The sequence below is a fragment of the Trichoderma camerunense genome (assembly GCF_050948025.1).
Source record: "Trichoderma camerunense strain CBS 138272 chromosome Unknown V8C40scaffold_11, whole genome shotgun sequence".
NCBI classification, from domain to species: domain Eukaryota; kingdom Fungi; phylum Ascomycota; class Sordariomycetes; order Hypocreales; family Hypocreaceae; genus Trichoderma; species Trichoderma camerunense.
The window spans coordinates 676,017-697,314 of record NW_028145359.1 but is presented as its reverse complement, the minus strand read 5'-3'; the positions used below and the strand labels follow the sequence as shown (position 1 = coordinate 697,314).

Genomic DNA, 21,298 nt, shown 5'->3' with positions numbered 1-21,298 from the left:
ATTCGCATCTGATACTCTGTTCATTTGTTCTAAAATATCATATAAATGCCTAGCCAAATGTTCTATACTTAGCGTCTGTCCTTTAGTTCTCAGCCAAGGCGTGTGAGATACATCACTGCCGTTTCATGAATCGGCTTTCCCGTTTACCCCACAACTCAGCAGCTTACGGATCATATTAGCGCCAGTTGGTCAATATGGCCCAACAGCCGACCTACTTAATTGTGCCGAACTTCACTTTCAAGCCTTATACTGGGCCTATCCGCCTAGGAAACATAATTGCAGATCCCTTCCGACCACACCGGGCTCTTAGCTCAGTCGATGCCGCCTCACTCGCAGCGCGGTACCCGCGAGTAGAAAAAGTAATCGAGCACGAGCGCAGTGTGGTACGGGCGGAAGATAATAACGTCGCTGTCTCCATTTGGGCACAATTCTTGCAGAACGTTGGAGCAGGCTTGTCTGCTGGACATGGGGAGAGAGTGATGACCAAGTACACAATGGAAGCGCTCGAGACAGAATATTTCGTCGGCGATCCTGAACAAGAGGAGATCGAGGCACGGGCGGCGGAAGCCAGGGTCCGGGCCGTGATGAAAAATAAGGTTCTCGGGTTCAGAGAGCCGGTGTACATGATTAGTGGCTTGAAAATTGCGAAAGAACTTTCTGGGGAAAGGAAAACTGCGAATCGAACTGACGGTGCTGTCAAAGGTGGTAGTATACTGCCTGCTGTGGCTGGGGATATTGGTGTTGGCGCAGGCGTAAGTAGAGGGATCAAAAATGAGGAGAGCGACGAGTGGAAGGTACATGGAGATGTTATCTTCGCGTATCAGCTACTTACGATCGGCTTCAAGGGGTGGAGGAAGGAGCATCTCGAAGTTGATGAGTTCCGGCCCAAGGCGGGATTTCTTGGCCTCGGTGATGATAGCGATGATAGTGGAGAGGACGATGATGACGAGGTAGTTGTCAGTGCTACTACTATTGCGGATCTGAAGGCTGCTGATGGAGACAAACTCACTACCCGCGTGACAGTTGGGGAAGGCGATTATCAGATTTCGATAGTTTCACTTCCAGAGCAAGACTACAAAGCTGGAACATTTTGACGGAGTTGAATATCAACTATGCTTTGCGGCAACTGCTTGGAACATTGCCCACCGTGACTCATCATCATAGCGAAACAAGCTCCAAGGCGCCACATAAATACGACCATCATCATGGGGAGTGGTGCCCATTTCTTCAAACATATCTAACATCCCCTCGCGTGTGTGCAGAAAATCTTTCACTATGTGGTACGCACTCGTATCCGATTTGCCACCCACGTATTCGAGCAGCATTCCGGCTATTCCGGCTGCTATAGCCGTAGCAACCGAAGTACCTGTCATGAATGCCGCTTCTGATGCGTTGGTTAGGGCCACAGATGGCACTTCCAACCCGAGTGTACCGAATACTTTGCCTTCTCTTGAATTTCGAGGAGGGTTAAAGTCTTGAAATTGACCGTTGCTATTTGTCCCGCGGATGGAAATGACGCATTCATGGCGAGCAGGAAAAAGCTCTCGTTCATTGGCGCCGAAGTTTGCAGCGGCAGCAAAGAAGAGAATCGCCTTGTCTTTAATGGCATTGTATATTGCTCGGCTTATAGGCTTGTGATCTCTTATATGCCCAAATGACATGGAAATGATATCAGCCTTGCATTCTGATTGCGCCCATTTGATAGCCTAGAGCATAGTTAGAAAACATGCTTCGTTATTTATTATGTGAACTTATGGAGATGTATACATAACTGACTTCTGAAATGCTTATAATCGCCTTTTCAAGGCCTTGGTGATCATTTGCAACACGCGCAACACATATCTCTGCTTCGGGTACTATCCTCATAACCAGAGCCACGAGATGTGTGCCGTGGCCATTGCAATCTTGTGGAGTCGTTGAATGTTCAACCCAGTCCCTCCACTTCACAAGCCGGTTGCGGCGGCTATTGTGTTGGAAATATGCAGAGTCAGCATCGTACCCTGTGTCTAAAATCGCGATTCGAATTCGTTCCCGGGGCGTAGTTCCCGGCAAGGAACTTAAACGTTTGTTGAGACGGTCAATACGTTCGAGCCATTTCCGAGAGCTTTTCCGAGAGCCTTCCCGAGAGCTTTTCCACTCTACCGATGATATCGACCTACTAATTGTTTCCCGTATCTGCGTCAAAACAAACGTATCAGCTTCTCTAGATATAGCTTTCTCTTGCACAGCCGTATATGACCTCAAGGGACCAATCTTCTGTCGGTCCTCGTACCATCTAGTTCCATGAACCAGCTGTTCTAGAGGAGAAACAACTTGATCATGAAAAATCTTCCGACGCCTAACCAACCCTCTAGCGAGCTCTATATTACTTGCATCAGGGTCAAAGGGTGCGTCTCTAAAAATTCCAGGGTGAAGGCAATTCTGAACAGCTCTTCTATAATTTCCATAGTCAAATTCTGGCCATGAGTCTTGGGAATCTGAATGTCTTTTGGCGGCAGCCCAAGCCTGATTCGCTTTTGCGGCCTGAGTAAGGTTTGCATGCTCATTGTCCGGCTGTGAAAGCAGTGGTCCCAGTCCAATTTCGACAAGCATGATACCCAGCGCACGCACACGTGGATACCGATGGATCTCTCCAATAGCGCTAGTTGCTTCACGGTGGTCTTTGTTTTCGCCAGTGAAACGCGCGGAGAAATGGGGATTCGTTAGATATATTTCGGATTCGCCTTTACCTTGAATGCGGCTGTACTGCCTCATGAAGTGGATTGTCTCGCTTGTCCAATGAATGTCCATCCAATCCGAATCATATGATATCCAAGCAGACTGGGCGAGGATGTATGCGAGCGTAACTTTCATCTTTGCTGTGACATGGTATTCCCGGAGGACTGTGGCGAGAGACATGCCCTGGTCTCTCTCTATGGTTTGTATCGGAGGCTTGGGGTGTAAACTTCGTGGGAGCTGACCATTGTGAATTCTGAGACGTAGACGTGCTTCAATTTCTTGACGAATAAATTCGCGTAAATTTCCAAGGTCGATTTCTTCGAATTTTTCGCACGCCTGGGAACCTTCACTACCCGAATCTTTCCATTTTACTACCAGTTTTGTCGAATCTTGGAATCTGTACGAGTAATTGAAACAAAGAGATTGTCAAAATTAATATTATGCAACACTTCGATGTTGATGTGCTTACCGTGGAGCAACTAACTGGACATCCTGCCGGCTCGCAAAGATTGATTTCTGGTTGTATACCAAGGCTTTCATCTCGCCGGGATGCTCATCAGGAATTGATTTAGGTAGCGTGTATGGCTCACTGGTAGTCAGTTTCCTGACCCCAATACTCTTGATATAATTTTGAAAATGCGAAAGCGCTTCCCTCCCCCGATCTTCGGGTATTTTCATGATGCTCTTCTGTATATTTTCTTCGGCCGACTTGTATTCGACGGTATTGGGCACTGCTTGCGCCAGTGCTCGAAGACGAGGCAAGCCGTCTTCTGAGCCCTCAGGATACTAGCTAACATTGTTAGTCTTAAGATGCGTCCTCTTTATAAGAACTTCAAAATCCAGACACCCACAGAACATATCTTTTCAACATCTTGAAACAACTTTCGGTCGGACTTCTCTTGGTGCGGCCATATGCTCACCAAATGTTGGGCGGCAATAAACAGCTGCGCTCCAAGCTGGCCATAGAGTGGCTGCCGTTTCGTTTTACCTAGCTCTATGGCAATGTGGGATACCTTTATGACCGTTTCCGGTGAGATATCAACTCTTTCGTAAGGGTTCATCACAACGTTGGGGCCGAATGGTGAATGCTTTGCGACAAAGTTGGATAGCGACAGCTGTGTTGGGTTGCCATTCTCGCCATTTCTTAATACTTAGGTAGGTACCTTAGATTTGGTACTCAGTTAGTACCTTATTTATATGGCAAGGTACCTAGATAGGTACATGTAACTCATCTGGCCCAATCAAATCTTTGGGCAAATACAACTCGATAGTGATTAGGTACGGAGAGGTAGATATCTAGGTACTAAGGTACAGGTACGGATTGGGGTACGTGAACATTCATGAGCGGGGCTAGCAGCTGTCCAAGGGTCATATTACAGGTACTAGGTAGGTAGGTAGGTAGTAGGTACCTAGTATGGATGGAAATTTTGAGGCAACCATACTCTGCAGTCAATATTTCATGTCCTCATCTCTAACGTAATTTGTGAGACTTTGATGGAGAGTTTTTCTTTTTTTTTTCTGCATTGGATCAATATTGCGTGCGATAATTTGATATGACGGTTGACAGACTTTACACAAGAACAGAGTAGAAGGGTTAAGGTAGCAGTTGATAAGAGATCTAGAAACTACCTGGAATAAGTAGATACTAATACTACAGGGAGCAACTTTGGGAAAAAGCAAATGTCTGCATCTTTGAGATATTTAGCCTACTTCGTACGATTTGAGAGAATGATATTGAAAATTACCCCATGAAACCTTGGTCGAATTCGGCTCCATGATGGGCAAGCCCTCACCAGTGTCATGCTCAAGCTGCTTTTTGCACCGCTACCCTTCTTGGATCTATTCAAATGGTGAGTGGTAATTTCCTCTACAGGTTCTTCAATTAATCTTCATGTGGTATACGGAATCCGATTCACCGCAGATACAGAGGCAACAGTCTCCGCCTCAGACCAAGAAGCGACAAAAGAAACCTCGTTTTGACTCGGCAAATGCCTCCTACTAAACCCATCCATGCGGCATGACTCAAACAAACAATCGCTATCAACCTGCCAATGTATATCACATACCATACAAAAACGAAAGGAGGGAGGATAAAATCCTTTAAAGAGCAAGGGATCAAGCCTGCGTAATGACATCTGGTACTCCCAGTTCGACGCTCTCTTCTAGCATGGCCACTCCGTGTGGAACTTTCAGTGGAGATGGAGGAAACCGTTCACTCAATACAGGAGTCGATGCGGCACTTGTTGCTTCGTTGGGTGACTCGTCGACGCTCAATTCACGAAGGTGGCCGCTTGCCGGTTGCGGAGCCGCCGATTCGGAAAGTAATATGTCACTCTGGCTGGAAGAAGCCTTTTCCGAGGGAATGGAACTACTTGTATGTTAGGTGCTTCCCAAGAATGAGATACCGTTCTAAAATATAGCTACTCACCAGCCGATGTCATCGATGCGGTCATCAGTCTCGTTCAAGTGAATCACTGGCGACGGCGGAGGTGTCCATTGCTGTGGATCAAACGTGCTGGATCCAGTAGCCTCTGCAAGCACATCTAGATTCTCGCACTTGGGGGAGTATTTGAGATGCACAGAGACATTGCCCGATCCTTTGGGAGTCAGAGACCAGTCAAAGTCAGCATCGTACTCTTCGATCTCGGTGTCATCTCCCTGTCTTGTCCACAAACGGCGCCCACGAGCTATCTGGGCATCGATCCAGTCCGTGGCACTCATCGATGATGCATGTGAATCATGCGTAGAGTGAGCGGGTGAAGAGTGAGGCTACCACGGCAATATTAATCCCAACTGCTGTAAAGACATACATACTATGATGCAACTTACCAGAGGAACCGGACGGCAGCCAATGTTCGTAAGCACGTTTGCATCAATAACAGGTCGCTGGCCAAGGAGGTGGAAGCTGTAACCTGCTGCTGCAGTCGGGGGCACTTCGCCGTCGGCAACGGCGTTGAGGCTCAGAAATGAGCGGTCTGCGCATCCAGGTCGACAGCTTTGGCACACTCGGTATTGGCATTCCTCTTGCGGGGTGCACAACCATGGCTTCTGGAATCCAATGTTACATGAAGTGCTGTCTAGCCCATACGGCTCAGCGAGGCGACTGAGTATCGCGGCGCTATTCTTGCGAACCTTGTCTCGCTGAATAACGAGCTGGACCTGGGATACCAGTCAGTACCTAGCAAACGACTAGAACGGTCTCTAGGGGTAATGCGTACATTTTCACGCTGCCTGAGGATATGAGCCACCTGGTCAGGGCGATACTTTGCAAGCTGCTCCTGGCTGATCTCCTGAAAGAAACTGAGCCGGTCTTCGCGAGCAGCAGGGCTCCTCTTTCGAATGCCCATCATTGGGGTCAACTGACTACCGAACTGGTCCATGCTGATCTAGTTGCAGTCACAGTTAGCATTTTCTCCGCGGTAGTCCGTCAGCACAAACGCCGAGTTTCGTCGTATCTTCGTTGCCATACAAAGTCTCCTCTCGCCACGGCGTGTTCTATCAAGTCCTCTCTATCCTGCGTACACTGGTAGAGCCACCCAGAAGGTCCGGGATAGTGACAGTTTGAACAGAGAAGACTTGGGCTGTAGATTCTCGTCATGGTGGCGTGGGTGCATTGTGGCTCGAAGACTGGGCGCCTGTGCAAGCCCGGAGGAAAGCGGTGAAACATGGTTGACGGGTGTTTGATCTCCTGTTGGAAGCAGAGATGAGCTATCGTGAAGCTATTGTCGACTCCAAAATGGGATAAACAGGCGATGCTCGGGCGATGCTCAGGGGCTTGAATCCCGAGCTGGGTAAGTCCTAACGATGTTGGCGAAGAATGATGGCGAGATTTAGGACGATGGAGAGGCCAGATATTGGACTATTGGAGAGTGAAAAGGTGAAGATTTTCCTTCTCCTCTCAGTCTGGACGAGGCAGGCACTTGAAGGGTGGAATCTGAAAGTTTTGCTGGCAGGCGTTGCCGGTGCGTGACTGACTGCCAGTGCCAAACAGCTGCCCGCCATTGTAGTGCTGGAGGCTCAACTGGAGGCTGTTGTTAGTGATTGACGCCTATGATTTCGGTGCTGCAGGTGGTTAAGATGCTGAACGAGTAGGTACTCCAGCATCTTGGAGGTTCCATCTTATTCTGGATGACATGGAGCCAAGTTGATCCATCCAATTGACCAAACGAGACAAAGTCCTGCATTGGATCAGCACTTGGATGATGAGGCTTCATTGTCGAGTGAATGGAAAAGGCAGCTAGTATTATACTGGATAATGTTGACAATACGGCATTGACCTGAGCTGAGGTTTGCTTGAGCTACATGAGAAAGGGCTGAAACATTCGAGACAATTGTGTTGCAGTGTATCATAAGTCATCAACGTCTATGTGGGCAGCAATCATTGTTTGTCAAACACCAGAATCACAGAGAATGCAGCCAGAGACCGACAGCAATATAACAGTCTCTCCATTGGCCAGCAGAATGCAAAAAAAAACACCACAGCCATTCATGATTCAACCAATATTATTCGATACATACACATATTGATCCAGCATGTATCACCTGTACGAGCGTGCACTAGCCTGCATAACAGCCAATATCGGCCAATGAACGCGCGCATATGTGGTTTGTTATCGGCCCTCCACACGATACCGCCTGCGGACCCAATAGGAACGCCAACAGCTGCAGCTCCCCAAAACAAACAAAAACTTGTGCACTGCATCTCACGGGAGCAGCCATGCCGCCACCCAGGAACGGTTACGGCACGGTAGTGTATACAGTGCAGTACCTAGGGGGAGAAGAGGCGAACGATTGATTGCTTACAGGAACAGGCACAGGCACAGGCACAGGAACGGGAACAGGCAAACTTGATCGGGAGTGAGGCGCTGCCACAGTCATCATCGCTCATCTCATCTGCACCATGCACGACAGACACGCGCGTGGGCACGGCACAGCCAGCCCAAGGTTAGCAGCCAGCCAGCCATGCAATCTCGGGTCCCCCAGCCTCCATCTCCATCTTATATCGTATCAAAAATCTTCGTGGTTGCTGTGGAGAAGGGAAATCAACCAAAGACGGTGCCGTCAATAACCCTCGCAGGGGCCGCAAAAGCGCGCGACTCCAGCCAATGGCGGCCGCTGCTGAGCAACAACACCACGACAAAGCAAAGACAACCTTGACCTTGCCAATGATGCTACCGCACGCCTCGTACAACTACTAGTGCAGTCCGTCCAGGTAGCGGCCGGCCGTGCCTTGGGCTTTGCTTGGGGCCTGGCAACCTTGCGACAGGCCTTGGACAGGCCTTGCCTCTCATCATCTCAACCCCCTGCCTCTCGTGCGTCTTAGCCTCGACCCAACACTCCAATCGCCAGCCCGGAGCCGCCCACATTTCGCCCACACTCACCCACTTTCAGCCAGCAACGAGCAGCGGGAGCTTCAGGTCGCGACTCGACCGAACGCTGCGCTGCCCGATCGTGCGACCCCATCCGCTTTCCCAGCCTTTTTTCTCACCTCCCAGCTCCCAGCTCCCAGCTCCGGGCTCCAGCTCAGCCCAAAAGCTTGCTTGCAGGTGCGGAAAACTGGAACCGCGCTGCCAGACGCGTCTCTTGATTCGGCCGCCGCGCACCCACCCGATGCCCAAAGCAGACACAAGTTTATTAGGTGCCATCGGTCGGATTACAGGAAATACGGGGGGATTCTCAGGTACGAAAGCTGTGGCTCTGGCTGTATGTGTTCGAGGGTCGAGGTCGAAGCTGTGCCTGTCCTCGTAGTTACGGAGTACGGAGTACTGTAGCGCCAGTCCAGTACGAGTACAATCCCGTCGAGCATCCCGTACTCATCGATACCTACCATTTGCCTGCGCGTCCCGTCGTGGCACAAGTACCCCCGCGTGGTCTGTCTGTACCTTACCGGCCTCATCTCATCTCTCTCGCTCGACCTAGACAGGTACGAGGTACCGGCGTCATCCTTCCCGCCCAGCCTCTCTCATTCAATCTCCTCTGCGCTTCTTCACTCTTCAATCTCACTCCCTCGCGCGCTCCCTCTCTCGCCTCTCTCCCTTCTTCCCACTCCCTTCGGGGCCGCTGAGAAGAATTGAAACGAGAATCCCCCGGCACAATCGTCTTTGCCCCAGGACAAATCACGTCGAGTTCCCGTGAACGTTGCTGCTTGAACCGGTAAGTTTTGGCATTGAGGCCGCTTTTTGTTGTTTGTTTTGTTTGTTTTGTTTGTTTTGTTTGTTTTGTTTGTTTTGTTTGTTTTGCTGTGTGTTGCTGGTCTCGCCTGTCTCCCTGTCCCTCCCGCAGCTCCCCTCAGGTTCAGGATCGCTTCGTCTTCCCACGCCGTCATCCTAGCGGACGCGACACGGTTGGCAAGGGGAGGCGGTTCAAGGGCCCTCCTCAAGTCCCCTTTGCCGAGGCAGCAAGTCCCAAACTGTATGCACTTGCATGCTCAAGAGCTGGATCAGCAAGCCCAGCGGACTCCAGACATGTCCAGGGCCCGGGGGGGTTGGGAGACCCACTCAGCGCATCAAGGCTCAGTGTCTCGTCGTGTAAACAAATCCATTGGCCAGGCCCTGTCACCACGACAGCCTCAATTGCTCCCCAATCTCTCCGCCGCCCGAAGCGTTTGCATCTGCTAATCATCCCGCCGTCGCGTCGTTGGACAGCCAGACCCTCTCCGCCCGTCTCATGACGACGTTTTATCCCTGACCAGCCCCACGAGAGCAAAGCTGCACGTCGATTGATCCTGCAACAACATCTCAAGTCGCTTGTCTCTGCCACTGTTGTTGCCGCCGCCGCTCCCCGTCGCCGACGCCACGATCCCCGATCACGACCACGACCCGACCATAGCGACACCGCCAGCAAAACGAGCACCATGTCGGTCAAATTCGAGCGGGACACGATCCAGACGCTCCAAGATGCGACCTCGAGCGCTCTTCAGCCTTTTCAAAGCGTCACCGCCGACAATGGCCCCATAGTCCAAAGGTCCATCAAGACGGTCACCGAGAAGACGGTCGACGCGGCCGCCCAGCAGGCTGCTGAGCGCGCCGCCGCTCTCGCCGAAGGTCCCGGACCTATTCGAAGGGCCTTCGAGGGCGCCGCTCCTCTTCCCGGTACCAGTGGAAAGCATCCCCTCGCCGAGACTCTCGGCACGGCATTGACAGGAGGAAAGGCCATGGCCGGCACCAAGGGCTATCTGGCGGTATGTTTTTTGACCCTGGCGCGCAAACCGAGAGAGGGAGAAATGGAGGATGGAGGAAACGCCACCAGAAGTTGGTTGTAGGTTTGAAATTAGGTTTGGCTAACAGCTGTTTTAGGCCTACATCAAGGAGCTCGAGTCGAACCCTCTGCGCACCAAGATGCTCACTGCCGGTACCCTCGCCGGAGCTCAGGAATTCCTCGCCTCGTGGCTAGCCAAGGACCGCAACAAGCATGGCAACTACTTCACCTCGCGCGTCCCCAAGATGGCCGCGTACGGTGCCTTGGTCAGCGCTCCCCTAGGTCACTTTCTTATCTGGCTCCTCCAGAAGCTCTTCAAGGGTCGCGTTAGTCTCCGGGCCAAGATTATCCAGATCGTGGTCAGCAACCTGGTGGTATGTGCTCATCCAATCTAATAAGCGAATTGCTTGCTCTACTCCCTCATGACATCATTCATGCTAACTGATTCATGCATAGATTGCGCCTATCCAGAACAGCATCTACCTAGTCGCCATGGCTCTCATCGCCGGCGCTCGTACGTTCCACCAGGTTCGCGCCACCGTCAAGGTCGGCTTCTGGAGAGTCATGCGCATCTCGTGGCTCACTTCTCCCATCTGCCTGGCCTTTGCCCAGCAGTTCCTCCCTGACGAGCTCTGGGTTCCCTTCTTCAACTTGGTCTCCTTTGTCATTGGCACTTACATCAACACCCTCACCAAGAAGAAGCGTCTCGCCGCCCTGCGCAAGAAGCACTACGGTGAGAGCCGCGAGACCCGCCCTCCTTACGGCGACAGCCGTGACAACCGTCCTCCTTATGGCGATAGCCGTGACAACCGCCCACCCTACGGTGACAGCCGTGATAACCGACCTCCCCAGATGGGTCGCCCCGGTCCCGAGGATTATCCCCCTCCTCCTACCAACATTGGCGGACACAACCCCCAATACTAAAGACAACTGGGACCTAAAGGCCTACAATGATACCCTGGCGGCGGACATGCGCTGGAGTACTCTCCCCTTCTAAGGCAGCCAGGTAATTAAAAAAACAACCATAATCTGAAGTGTGGCGGAAGATGTTGAGCCATTTGTTCCCTCGCGTAATAATTGGCAAAGGACGCGAGAGAAGGGAGCACGAATTTTTCTAAGTGAGAAAAATTGCCAGTGAGAGCTTTTGTTTTCGTCTCGACGACATGATTTTGTCTTTGGAGGCTCCATGTGTCAAAATGAACTGCTCCTCTTCTTCTCCGAGGAGAGATATGATGCAATGAATGGGAGGTATCTGAGTTGGAAAGGTGGCTTTTGGGGGGGAGGGCAACGCGATGTTTGTTAGTTAATGACTTGGTTAGATGCTCCCTGTATAAATGTTTGATTTTTTGACGTTTTTGTCTCTTTCTTTTTTTGGTTTGGTCCGCACATGTATTTGTCCTCTTGTTGTTCTTTTCCCTGTTAATGTCGTGTATCAAGGTAGATAGAGTCCGTCTGGGCGTGCCGTCTATATACTTTGACGTAAATTGAGGTGGTTGTACTGTTCTTGAGTCGTGCGTGATGGCGTGTGTAGAGAGCATGAGCCAAATGTGACGATGTGACGATATGCAGGCTGGGTGTTGTTATTGGCTTCCAACATGCAGATTCGTGCCTTTTCCATGAGATACAAATGTGCATGAGTAGAAGAGACGGTATAGGCTCTGAGTTTGAAATAGCCAACTGCTTTGCCTTTAGCTGGTCATCGACTCGGCTGGTTCGACTCAGGAACATTGTGGTTCAGCGGCTGTTTGCACATCGTCTCTTGGGAGTTTGAGTAGTCATATCCTGGAGATTAAACCCCTTTACCAGCCTCCTCAAACACCCGCCTCGCCATCCGTACCAGCATCAGCCATGACGCCCGGACTCCAGTACTCCCACTCGCCCTTGGTCTGCTTGTCCACCCAGAGCATCCCACCGGCCATCAGATCGTCGATAACCGTCTTGCATCTGGCTTCGTCCCAGCCGAGGTTGTCCCGCAACATGCCCACGCTCACGTATCCCAGGACCTGCGCTGCTTCCACGACAGCAGCTTGGTCGGTGCTCAGCTCACGCGGCACGCTACGCACGTACTCTTTGCGGCCGACAGTAACAACAGCATAACTACCAAGCGGCTTGAGCGTCTCGACGGCGCGGCGCACGTCGTCGTCACTGATCGAATCCGCGCCTTCCATACGACCCTTGGACACGCGCTCACGCAGCTCCGAAAGCCCAATCAACCCGCCATTCTCGCCTCGCGTCGCACCGCAAACCTCAACGATGCGCACCGCCAGCTCAAAGTAAAAGTCATTAACCGTCTTTCCCAGGAGCTGCGCCCAGACGGAGTTCCCGGAGCCGCTGCTGTGGTTGTTTGACGAGGCGAGGGGGTCGACGCCGATGGCGGAGCACATGCGTGCGAACTGGGCGCGGAACGAGGGGTCGGAGCGAATGTCCTTTGCGTGGGTCTGGGCGAACTGCTGGAGGAGGGAGCGGAAGACGGCGAGTTGAGTTTCGAGGGCTTGGGCGTTTGTGGCGCGGAGGGAGGAGCCGTGGGAGGCGAATTGGCGGGAGGTTATGCGGGAGCGGTCGAAGGCGGCGATGCCGACGCCTTTGCGGGACATGATGGTGATGGTGATGATTGATGGTGGATGACGATGATTATGATGACGTTGATGGAGGGAGTTTTAGGTAGCTGGATAGAGGGAGATGGAGGAGGAGTTTGTTATAATAAAGGAAGTGGTAGAGGGAGAAAGGAGAAGAGAAATAAGTATAAAGATGGATGAGTTGTGATGAAAAGGTTATAAAGAGGAGAGAGAGGGAAAGGGTGAGGCTCAAGTTGAGGTTGAGTTTCAATAGGGAGGTTCCGATTTGGAGGGGCGGCAGTCAGCGGGGCTGCCAAGGCGGCGAGGGTGCCGAGAGAGCTGAAAGTACAGGTACATGCACTGCTAACGGGGGGTGCTATAAATTGTACAGCATAACTAACAGCTTAGATGGAAGTTTCAGTAATGAATGATGGATGAATTAGATAAGATATTCAGGTGGATATATGTGCTTGGAATAGATGCAGAGTGATGGAGTTGTGCACCGGTGAGTAGCTGAAGCTGGAAGCAACTTGTATAAACGACTACACCGGTGTACTTTAGCTTCAGAGATTATTATCCCGTGGCGTGGCATAACTTTGGTCTTGAAAGCATCACAGACTATAGAAAATGCTGCCATTCAGCAATACTTGAACACGGTAATAGTCATAGACGAAATGATAACTATACGTCATTTATTTCAGAGTTAGATGTACCCTGTTCATCTTGTTGGTTTATACACAACCACACCCTCAAAATGCAGGGTAGCCACTGTCTCATGTAAATGCATCATGAGTCAAGAAGACAACCATCATAAGCAAAATCGTCAAATTGGATTCTACAAGGCTTTCGCGCCCCTAATGAAAAAAAAGTCATTGTTACCAGCCATTCCCATCCCTATCCATTGTTCTCTTCATCCCGTAATGACCGTCATATTAACCCTCTATCCCAGCGTCCATCATGGAGAAATTTCAAAAAAAAAAAAAAAAAAAAAGTCGTAAAAGCCCACTCCCTGGGCGGCCAAGTTTCCGTTTCTTTTCAATAAACGGAGTCTAGTTTCTATCCTCAAGCAAAACAACAAATTGTGACATGTTTGACGTGTCATATGAGTTCATTTTTATTCTTCCTTACTGTGTGGCGCATTGTGTCTGGCCTTCACCCTCGTCGTCGTCTTCCCATTCGTTGCCGAATCGAGGATCGCCTTGATCAGCGCCCATCTGCGTTTCCAAGTTAGCTTCTCTCATGTTATAGCGAGTGTGGGGTACAAGTCATGCTCACCTCTTCAATGTCAGCGCCGTCTTCATATTCGACCTCGTCAATCTCCTCAGCCTCCACGGCAGGCAGTGGTGGTGGCAGCATCTTTGCCAATGCCTCATAGGCAGACTCATCCTTCAGCCAGTCGTCTTCGGGGAACTCGACCTTGACCAGGAGATACAAATCTCCCCTGGCGTCGCCCCTCTTCATGGGCATACCCTCGCCAGGGATCTTGATGCAGTCCACTGGCTTCAAAACCTTGCCCCGCGGTCGGTTGAGCTGGATACCCCGGCCGTCAAGGTGTTTCAGCACCACGCGGTTGAATCCGATGAGGGCCTCGCTCAGGGAAACAGTCAACTCTGCGGAAAGATCATTTCCAAGTCGAGAAAAGACGTCGTGGGGCTCCTCGATAAGGGTGAAGACAATATCTCCGGGTATCTGGTCTGGATACTGATCTGCCTCGCCCTCCAGAACGATGCGCTCGCCCTGCATGGAACCCCGGGGAATGTAAATCTCCAGTGCTTTCTTCTCCTGTGTGGTTCGCTTGCCCTTGCACTTCTTGCACCTGTCCTTTTCCTTGTACACCTTGCCGGAGCCCGTGCAGTGATCGCACAGCACAGTTTCGCGGCGCATCATGCCGGGGCCAATCTGTCGAATGGCCTCGACCATGCCGTGGCCCTTGCAGCGCTCGCAGGAAGTGGGCTTTGCCTTCTCCTTGCCTCCAGAGCCCTTGCAGACGCTGCAGACGACCTGCTTGTTGGCAGAGAACTTGACAGTCTTGCCCTTGTATAATTCCTCGAGCGTAACCTTGTATTCCTGCTCCTCGTCCGGTCCCTTTCGGGGTCTCATGGGGCCGCCAGGACCGCCGGGGCCACCGGGGCCGCCCATGTTGAATCCAAACATCTGGGACAGGATATCGTTGAGATCGACCTCGGGGCCGCCGGGGCCTCCTCGTGAGCCGTCAAAGGCAGCCATGCCGTGGGTGTCGTAGAGGTGGCGCTTATCTTCATCGCTGAGGATTTCGTAGGCTCGGCTGGCCTCCTTGAACTTGACCTCTGACTCTTCGCGCTGCTCCTCGGGAACTTTGTCTGGGTGATATCTCAGTGCAGCCTGTTCACATTAGCTTGGAATAAGGCGAATGGGATTCGGAGTCGGTGTTGCGGTACCTTGCGATAGGCCTTCTTGATCTGGTCGGGCGTTGCACCTCTGTCGATTTCGAGGATCTCTAGAGACGGAGAGGTTAGATAAGACAAGAACAGGAAGAGGAGGGAAGACAGAAGATGTGTCCAAACGCTCAAACATACCATAGAGATCAATTTCCGCTTCGGAAGCCATACTGACGGCTGATTGTCGTTTTGCTGGAGAAAATGCAGATTTTCAAGGCGATTGCAGAGTGGAATCCAGAAAATCTTTTGGCGTGGCGCGGGGTCGATGCTGGAGCCTGCAAACGTACGAAGTCCAGCTGCTGCCTTGCCAATCAAAGACTGTATGCAAGGCTGATGAAACAAAGAAAACACCAAAGAAGAAAAAAGGTGATGAAATCTCCGTTTGGCCGTATCGGAGTTGGAAATTGGGCAAACAAATGGGAGGGCAGCTAAATTGCATTACTCGCAAAAAGATTTACCGGCTCTTTGCATCTGCCGCTTGCCCGCCAAACGCAGCGCCACGGCTTTGGCAGTGACTTGCGGGGCGTGGATCAGGTACCCCGAATTTGCTTGGTGGTGCATAGCTCGGGGCTTGTATCACACAAGTACAGGCATAATTTATGACAGAAATCTTAATCCAATATAATGGAGGCCTCTAGAGCGTTTGATTCAATTACCGGGACACAGAATCAATGCTGTCACCTATATGTACAGTCCTCAGCACATTGTAACTCACTAAATGTCTTATACTTGATAGTACTTCGCCCCGCGATAGAACGGCCTTTCTTTGTCTTTATCGTCGTCTATCAGCCTTATCAGTAATCTCCATATCTAGCCGAACCTGACGCCACATGTGGCGTCGCATCAAAAATTACGCCTCACATATCAAAGTAAACGCATGATGCCTTTCATTCATTATCCACACAATATGATGAATGAGGCCATACACGATTGTGGCCTTTTATCATGTCCTCATCCGTCCTTCGGCTGAGCTTACAGAGATTGGGCAGCCGTTCAATATGTGAATCACGGGTAGCCACCTCCAGTCACCAACTGAGCCGGGGATTTGGCACATCTGCCGCTCTTTGTTGTGACAGACAAAATCTCTCTGTCCTATACACCACCAATTCAAAACCCCCCAGCGAAGAGAAAAAATGCCAATCTCAAAGACGGGCCTATAGCTCGGGATTGAAAGGCCTAAGGAGCAAGAATAAGAAACACAACGATGCCGCTTCTCTTCCATCGGATTCACCCACAATTCTAGGCCAAAGCGCCGACCTCCCGATCCGCGCCCGATTTGCTCCGTCTCCTACGGGATACCTGCATCTAGGGTCTCTGAGGACAGCGCTTTTTTGTAAGCTAGCTGTGCTTGCTTCCAATGGAGGAGCTTTCATCCTCCGTATTGAAGATACAGATCAGGTACGGAGGAGTCACTCTCGATGAAAAGGGACAAGTGCTAAATAAGTCTATATAGAACCGTCTGGTAAAAGATGCTGAAGAGCGATTAATGAAGGACCTTAAATGGGCAGGGCTATCGTGGGATGAAGGACCAGACTGTGGTGGGCCGTATGGTCCATACAGGCAAGTAAGTTGAAACAGCTCTCAGACGCCGTGTACCATCTAACAGAATGTAGTCTGAGAGGTTACCCGTTTATCAAGAACACGCCCAAACACTCTTGGACCATGACCACGCCTACCGCTGCTTCTGCACACCTGAGCAGCTGGAATCTCAGAAACGTGAACTTCATGAGGCCGGCAAGCCGACTATTTACCCTGGGACATGCCGCTCCATAGATGCCGCGGAGTCGGACCGACGGGCAAAGGCCGGAGAGTCTCACGTAGTTCGCTTCAAGAGTGACAAGTTTGGTCGGCCTAAGCTACACGATGCCATTTATGGGAGATTCCAGAAGAAAGACATGGAGGAAGATTTCATTTTGATGAAGACAGATGGATTCCCCACATATCATTTGGCCAATGTGGTTGATGACCACTTGATGAAAATTACACACGTAATCCGCGGCGAGGTAGGTGATCCCATATTTCGGCTACTTGCACGGCTACATGAGATTAACGATATCCGCAGGAGTGGCTTATTTCGACACCGAAACATGTTGCTCTGTATGAAGCCTTCGGCTGGCAGCCTCCGACGTTTGCACACCTTGGTTTGCTAGTGGACCTAGATGGTAGCAAGCTCAGCAAACGAAACGACAGCGTCAACATATCCAAGTACCAGATTGGTGGCACATTCCCTATGGCTCTGCTGTCATGGCTAGCCAACCTCGGATCCTCATTCAAACGAGACGTACAACCGCCTCGGACGGTAGAGGATGTGGCCAATGCTGTACGAATATGGCCATTCCCTGCATCTACAAACACTGCTAACATGGGATAGTTGACATTCAAATTCACACGTGGTGGTATCAAATTGAACCTGTCAAAACTCGAATACTTTAATAACAGGTACCGTGATGCGATGCTCTGGAAGCCTGTCCCAGCGTTGGCAGACCAGGAGGCAAAGCTCATCGACCAACACCTGACGCAACCCATATTGGGCGAAATTGAAGCAATCACAAACGGATCCATCGAAAGCGCAGAGTTGACAGCAAGAGCATGGCACCTACCGCTTGAGCTCGTTCCAGCATTGACCGATCCTACGCAGAATGGCCAATACGTGTACAAAGCACTTGTATCCAAACAAGGAGGCTTCCAATCTCCGAGGGACCTGATATCACAGCACCCGTATCTCTTTTGGCGTGTGCCGCTAGACGTTTACAAGACTTCTCTCGCGAAGACAAGACCCGAGCCAAAGGTCCTCGATGCTCTCGAAGAGGCAATCTCACAAGAATCTTCCTGGGAAGGTGATTGCAGCCAGGTGATGCAGACCATACAGTCAAAAGTCGAGCCCCAGGGAGTCGACCAGCTTACGATTCACAACGTATTGCGAGTGGTCGCTGCTGGTGGGCAGGATGTTGTCTCCCAGAGCAGTTCGAGGATGTTTGCTCTTCTGGGACGAGATGAATGGACACATCGGCTAAACGTTGTTAAGGAGCTTCTCAGCGAGCTGAACTAGGACTGGATAAATAATCCGATAGCGTTGCCAGTGGCATTCTTCAGCTGAATGGCGAAGATGTTGCTGCTTCCTCTTTTCCCGCTCCAACTATCGCCACACGATAGACTGTACAATAACAAAATATAAACTGTATAAAGTACTTTGCCCTGCGTTTGCCTCTGTCATTCTATGTATATAGAGACGCCCCTACAGAAGCCCCAGACGAGGTTGTCGACCCACGATGCCACTCCCGCCAACTGACGGGCAGCTGGCAGCCCCCTTTTCGCATATTCAACTTACTGCACTGACATAGCATAAAAAGATGCAATGGTAATAGGGTGCGAAATTTTCGCAACTTTTAGAAACTTTACGTTTCCAACTCTTCTTCTTCCACCTCACGCCCTTTCGCTTCGCCTTTCTGCATTGCTCCAGACTCACCACCAAACAAGAGGGTGGGAGGACTCTAACCATACCAAAGCAAGTACATACCGAACAATCGCTTCGCAAGAATGAATGATAATCCGGGCGAAGATCAGTTTCAAAATCCACCGGGATTCTTTCACGTTGCTCTTAATGAAGCAATCGCAGACAATGACGAGGACTTGATGGATGCGGATGTGATGGACGAGGACATGATGGCTCTGGAGGAGGCAACGCTCCAAGATGACTCCTCCTCCTCCACCGAGAGTCTCGATCATGATGCTGATGACATTGTCACAGAGAGAGAGCAGGTGGAAATCTATGCAAACAGACGAGCTGCGATGCTTGAAGGCCAACTTGAACGTGCCCGCGCTGAAGTGAAGAAACTTACTCGACCCCTGACACTCAACGACGTGATGCCCGTTCTGGAGCTGTACCGACAATTGATCCGCATCGTTTGTCCTCAGGACGTCGACAGAGAGAAATGGATTCAATCTCGCGAGCGATGCTTGGGATTACAAAGACGACTCCTCGAAAAGGGCGAAGTATACAGCATCATCCAAGCGAAATGCGAAACGATGCGCGAGAAATGCGGCGGTCTCCTAGAAAAGTGCGTCGCCATCTGTGAGTACTACGACAAGTTCCAAGAACGAATCAACAGCCTCTTTGAAGAAGACAAGGAAGAAGACGAAGACGAAGAGCTGTACGACATGATGCGAGGCAAGATGGGCGCAAACGAGCAGCGGATTGAGGGTTTGTTGGATGAGGCCACGACTTTGATGCAGATGATTGAGGAGCGGATGCTTTGGGCTTATAAGCTGGAGAGAAAGTCGGCTTATAACATTTATCAGCTGCGACGCTTTGAGGGCATTCTTGATGATATCCTGCAGTCGTTTGACGATTGGTTTGGGGAATTGTGAGGTTGGATATCATGGTTACGGGGGAGGGTGATTCGTGTTACTTGAGAGGACCGTGGGAGTTGCGATTTTGACGCGTCGGGGGGATTATTTGCGCAACACCATGTACACAGAATACACAGGAACAGTAGTGGGAAGACATTAATGAAGAGGGTATCGGTTCATTCAACATGGATCATTCGTTCTAAATTGTATGCGTGATGACTTTGCTCTCTACTAAAACCTTGACTTATCCCAGCATGGGTATTCGTATTCGTATAATCACACTCAAGATTGTTAGTCTCTCTTACATGTAAATGGAATTCACCCATGAGTTCTACAGAAGTCGCACTCAATCAGCCATGAAGCATTTTCATTTCTAAAATTATTAACTATTCTAACGGGGAATCAGATCAACATCAAAATATCCAATCATTCGCGTTTTCATCTCGGCAAATTATAAATCATAAGAATCAGGTCAACGGCATATCCCAACGGCGCATAAAAAAAGAAGTTTCAAAGCACCAAAGCACCAAATCTCGTAGTCTCAAGTTTCATCGATCATTTTTCGTCTAGGGGAATGAATCAGCTTCGGGCTCAAGTCTACATCACGAGAAGATGAGCTTACTGTTTGTTTAGTTGCATCCGGGCAGAACCTTAGACCACAGCCTTTCTCAGGGCTCGGAAACGACGGATCAACACGGTGGGTGGGAGATGAGTCTCGTTTTGGTTCACCCAAGTGTTGTTGATGCTGACAGTGGTATTGGGATAGAAAGGCACAGAAGGAGTAGCAGGAGCAGAAGCCGCGATGACTGTTGTGTTGACAGCGACAGTTTCGTTGCCAATGGCCGTCGAGTTCCAGTTGACAATGGTCGTCGAGTTCCAGTTGATACCAGTAGTAGAGTTCCAGTTGGTAGGAGTTGATGTGTTCCAGTTAACGACGGTAGAGTTCCAGTTGCCGAAGCGATACGTAGGCACAGCTCCAGCGACGGCAGCGCAAGCAGCGACAATAACGGCAGAAGTCTTCATCTTGGGCTTTGGAAGTTGTATCGACGGATGTTTCCCTTGTGGCTGGTTGGCTATAAACGAATGATTTGCTTTGTTTAAAAGAGCGTGGACAGTCACGAAGCAAGCAACAACAGCTAGTATCACGACTTCAAGCAAGGGAGACAAACGCAGCAGGAAAAGGGGAAAAAGAAGAGAAGAGGGCCAAGCCGACTGCATGGGGGAAAGGCTCCTTTACTAAATACTCGGGATCCATTCGAGGCAGCCTCGTCTATACGTCGAATGTTGGCACTTTGTTCAGCCCGCTTTGCGTACTCGTACTTTGCAACGGAGCATTACTACGACTACGACTATCAGTACCCTTGGTCATTGGCTAGGGGGGAACCTTGACCTTGCACGGAGCCTCAGCCGAAGAGACGAGGCCATGTACCGACAGGAAGAAAAACAGGTACATGGCACTTGGGTATGGTCGGTGTGAGAGTCAGTCAGTCGGATAGGAGCACAGATGGACGAAAGAGTTCGTCTGCCACGGAAGCAAATGGATCACCGGTGGGACCGACGTTATGGGCCTAGTATTAAACGGTGACATGTGAAAAGACGATGCCTGTTTTTGGATAGAAGTAGGCAGGGGTAGAATAGTTCGCTTGTTGGCGAGAGAAGGAAAAAGAAATGAAGCATCTATTGTGCTTAGACGGTTCATGATAAGTGACATGATGGAGTCGTTCTAAGACAACACTAATGGCAATGCCGAGATTATATCATTCTCGTCCAAGCTCGATAATTATTGTGATGTTGACAATGACGGTGAGATGATTATTAACAGAAAGAAAGAAAATATGAGACTCTAGGATTGTCTGCCTTATCGACCCCCTTTTCCGTACAGGATCTGTCGTTATCTACGTCCATGCTAAAAAGGCCCCATCACCAACATTTTTTCGCGGGACGACCAGACAAGGATACGGTGGGACCCCCAAAAAGAGAAGAATGTTCTCGCTTAGTCAATGGGTATCGCTCATCTGAGACGATAATCTAGTATTTAAAGATGTTGTTGTAAAATAAAGT

General features: G+C 50.4%; 10 protein-coding genes across 10 annotated transcripts; 4 read left to right on the top strand and 6 right to left on the bottom strand.

Moving 5' to 3' along the window:
- The first annotated feature begins 13 nt into the window (after positions 1-13).
- Positions 14-1,623, top strand: V8C40DRAFT_248018 (uncharacterized protein). The gene has a single exon (XM_083216449.1). It carries the CDS (start codon positions 195-197, stop codon positions 1,092-1,094), a length of 900 nt encoding a protein of 299 aa, XP_083072093.1. The 5' UTR covers positions 14-194; the 3' UTR covers positions 1,095-1,623.
- V8C40DRAFT_248013 (S8/S53 family peptidase) lies at positions 1,082-3,996 on the bottom strand. Its single transcript, XM_083216448.1, has 5 exons — positions 3,940-3,996; positions 3,570-3,881; positions 3,188-3,504; positions 1,777-3,115; positions 1,082-1,706 (listed from the first exon to the last, which is right to left on the bottom strand). The coding sequence occupies exons 2-5, from the start codon at positions 3,777-3,779 to the stop codon at positions 1,107-1,109; spliced, it is 2,466 nt and encodes an 821-aa protein (XP_083072092.1). The 5' UTR covers positions 3,780-3,881; positions 3,940-3,996; the 3' UTR covers positions 1,082-1,106.
- A 408-nt stretch (positions 3,997-4,404) lies between these two features.
- Positions 4,405-6,425, bottom strand: V8C40DRAFT_35927 (uncharacterized protein). Its single transcript, XM_083222884.1, has 4 exons — positions 5,937-6,425; positions 5,548-5,877; positions 5,147-5,487; positions 4,405-5,086 (listed from the first exon to the last, which is right to left on the bottom strand). The coding sequence occupies exons 1-4, from the start codon at positions 6,096-6,098 to the stop codon at positions 4,834-4,836; spliced, it is 1,086 nt and encodes a 361-aa protein (XP_083072091.1). The 5' UTR covers positions 6,099-6,425; the 3' UTR covers positions 4,405-4,833.
- Positions 6,426-7,197: 772 nt separating this feature from the next.
- V8C40DRAFT_248010 (uncharacterized protein) lies at positions 7,198-7,668 on the bottom strand. Its single transcript, XM_083216447.1, has one exon. It carries the CDS (start codon positions 7,418-7,420, stop codon positions 7,205-7,207), a length of 216 nt encoding a protein of 71 aa, XP_083072090.1. The 5' UTR covers positions 7,421-7,668; the 3' UTR covers positions 7,198-7,204.
- A 1,232-nt stretch (positions 7,669-8,900) lies between these two features.
- Positions 8,901-11,416, top strand: V8C40DRAFT_248006 (Mpv17/PMP22 family protein). Its single transcript, XM_083216446.1, has 3 exons — positions 8,901-9,898; positions 10,014-10,289; positions 10,372-11,416. Exons 1-3 carry the CDS (start codon positions 9,572-9,574, stop codon positions 10,837-10,839), a joined length of 1,071 nt encoding a protein of 356 aa, XP_083072089.1. The 5' UTR covers positions 8,901-9,571; the 3' UTR covers positions 10,840-11,416.
- Positions 11,417-11,589: 173 nt separating this feature from the next.
- On the bottom strand, positions 11,590-12,871 carry V8C40DRAFT_35854 (ESCRT-II subunit protein SNF8). The gene has a single exon (XM_083222883.1). It carries the CDS (start codon positions 12,507-12,509, stop codon positions 11,727-11,729), a length of 783 nt encoding a protein of 260 aa, XP_083072088.1. The 5' UTR covers positions 12,510-12,871; the 3' UTR covers positions 11,590-11,726.
- A 406-nt stretch (positions 12,872-13,277) lies between these two features.
- On the bottom strand, positions 13,278-15,541 carry V8C40DRAFT_248003 (uncharacterized protein). The gene is made up of 4 exons (XM_083216445.1): positions 15,026-15,541; positions 14,888-14,946; positions 13,746-14,831; positions 13,278-13,684 (listed from the first exon to the last, which is right to left on the bottom strand). The coding sequence occupies exons 1-4, from the start codon at positions 15,054-15,056 to the stop codon at positions 13,595-13,597; spliced, it is 1,266 nt and encodes a 421-aa protein (XP_083072087.1). The 5' UTR covers positions 15,057-15,541; the 3' UTR covers positions 13,278-13,594.
- A 291-nt stretch (positions 15,542-15,832) lies between these two features.
- V8C40DRAFT_275437 (glutamate--tRNA ligase MSE1) lies at positions 15,833-17,936 on the top strand (the record flags this gene model as incomplete). The annotated part of the gene is made up of 5 exons (XM_083220711.1): positions 15,833-16,285; positions 16,341-16,451; positions 16,501-16,890; positions 16,950-17,207; positions 17,259-17,936. 5 exons carry the CDS (start codon positions 15,833-15,835, stop codon positions 17,934-17,936), a joined length of 1,890 nt encoding a protein of 629 aa, XP_083072086.1.
- Positions 17,757-19,402, top strand: V8C40DRAFT_35828 (uncharacterized protein). Its single transcript, XM_083222882.1, has one exon. It carries the CDS (start codon positions 18,425-18,427, stop codon positions 19,253-19,255), a length of 831 nt encoding a protein of 276 aa, XP_083072085.1. The 5' UTR covers positions 17,757-18,424; the 3' UTR covers positions 19,256-19,402.
- Positions 19,403-19,623: 221 nt separating this feature from the next.
- On the bottom strand, positions 19,624-20,650 carry V8C40DRAFT_247998 (uncharacterized protein). Its single transcript, XM_083216444.1, has 2 exons — positions 19,860-20,650; positions 19,624-19,803 (listed from the first exon to the last, which is right to left on the bottom strand). The coding sequence occupies exon 1, from the start codon at positions 20,453-20,455 to the stop codon at positions 19,889-19,891; it is 567 nt and encodes a 188-aa protein (XP_083072084.1). The 5' UTR covers positions 20,456-20,650; the 3' UTR covers positions 19,624-19,803; positions 19,860-19,888.
- Between the last annotated feature and the right edge of the window lie 648 nt (positions 20,651-21,298).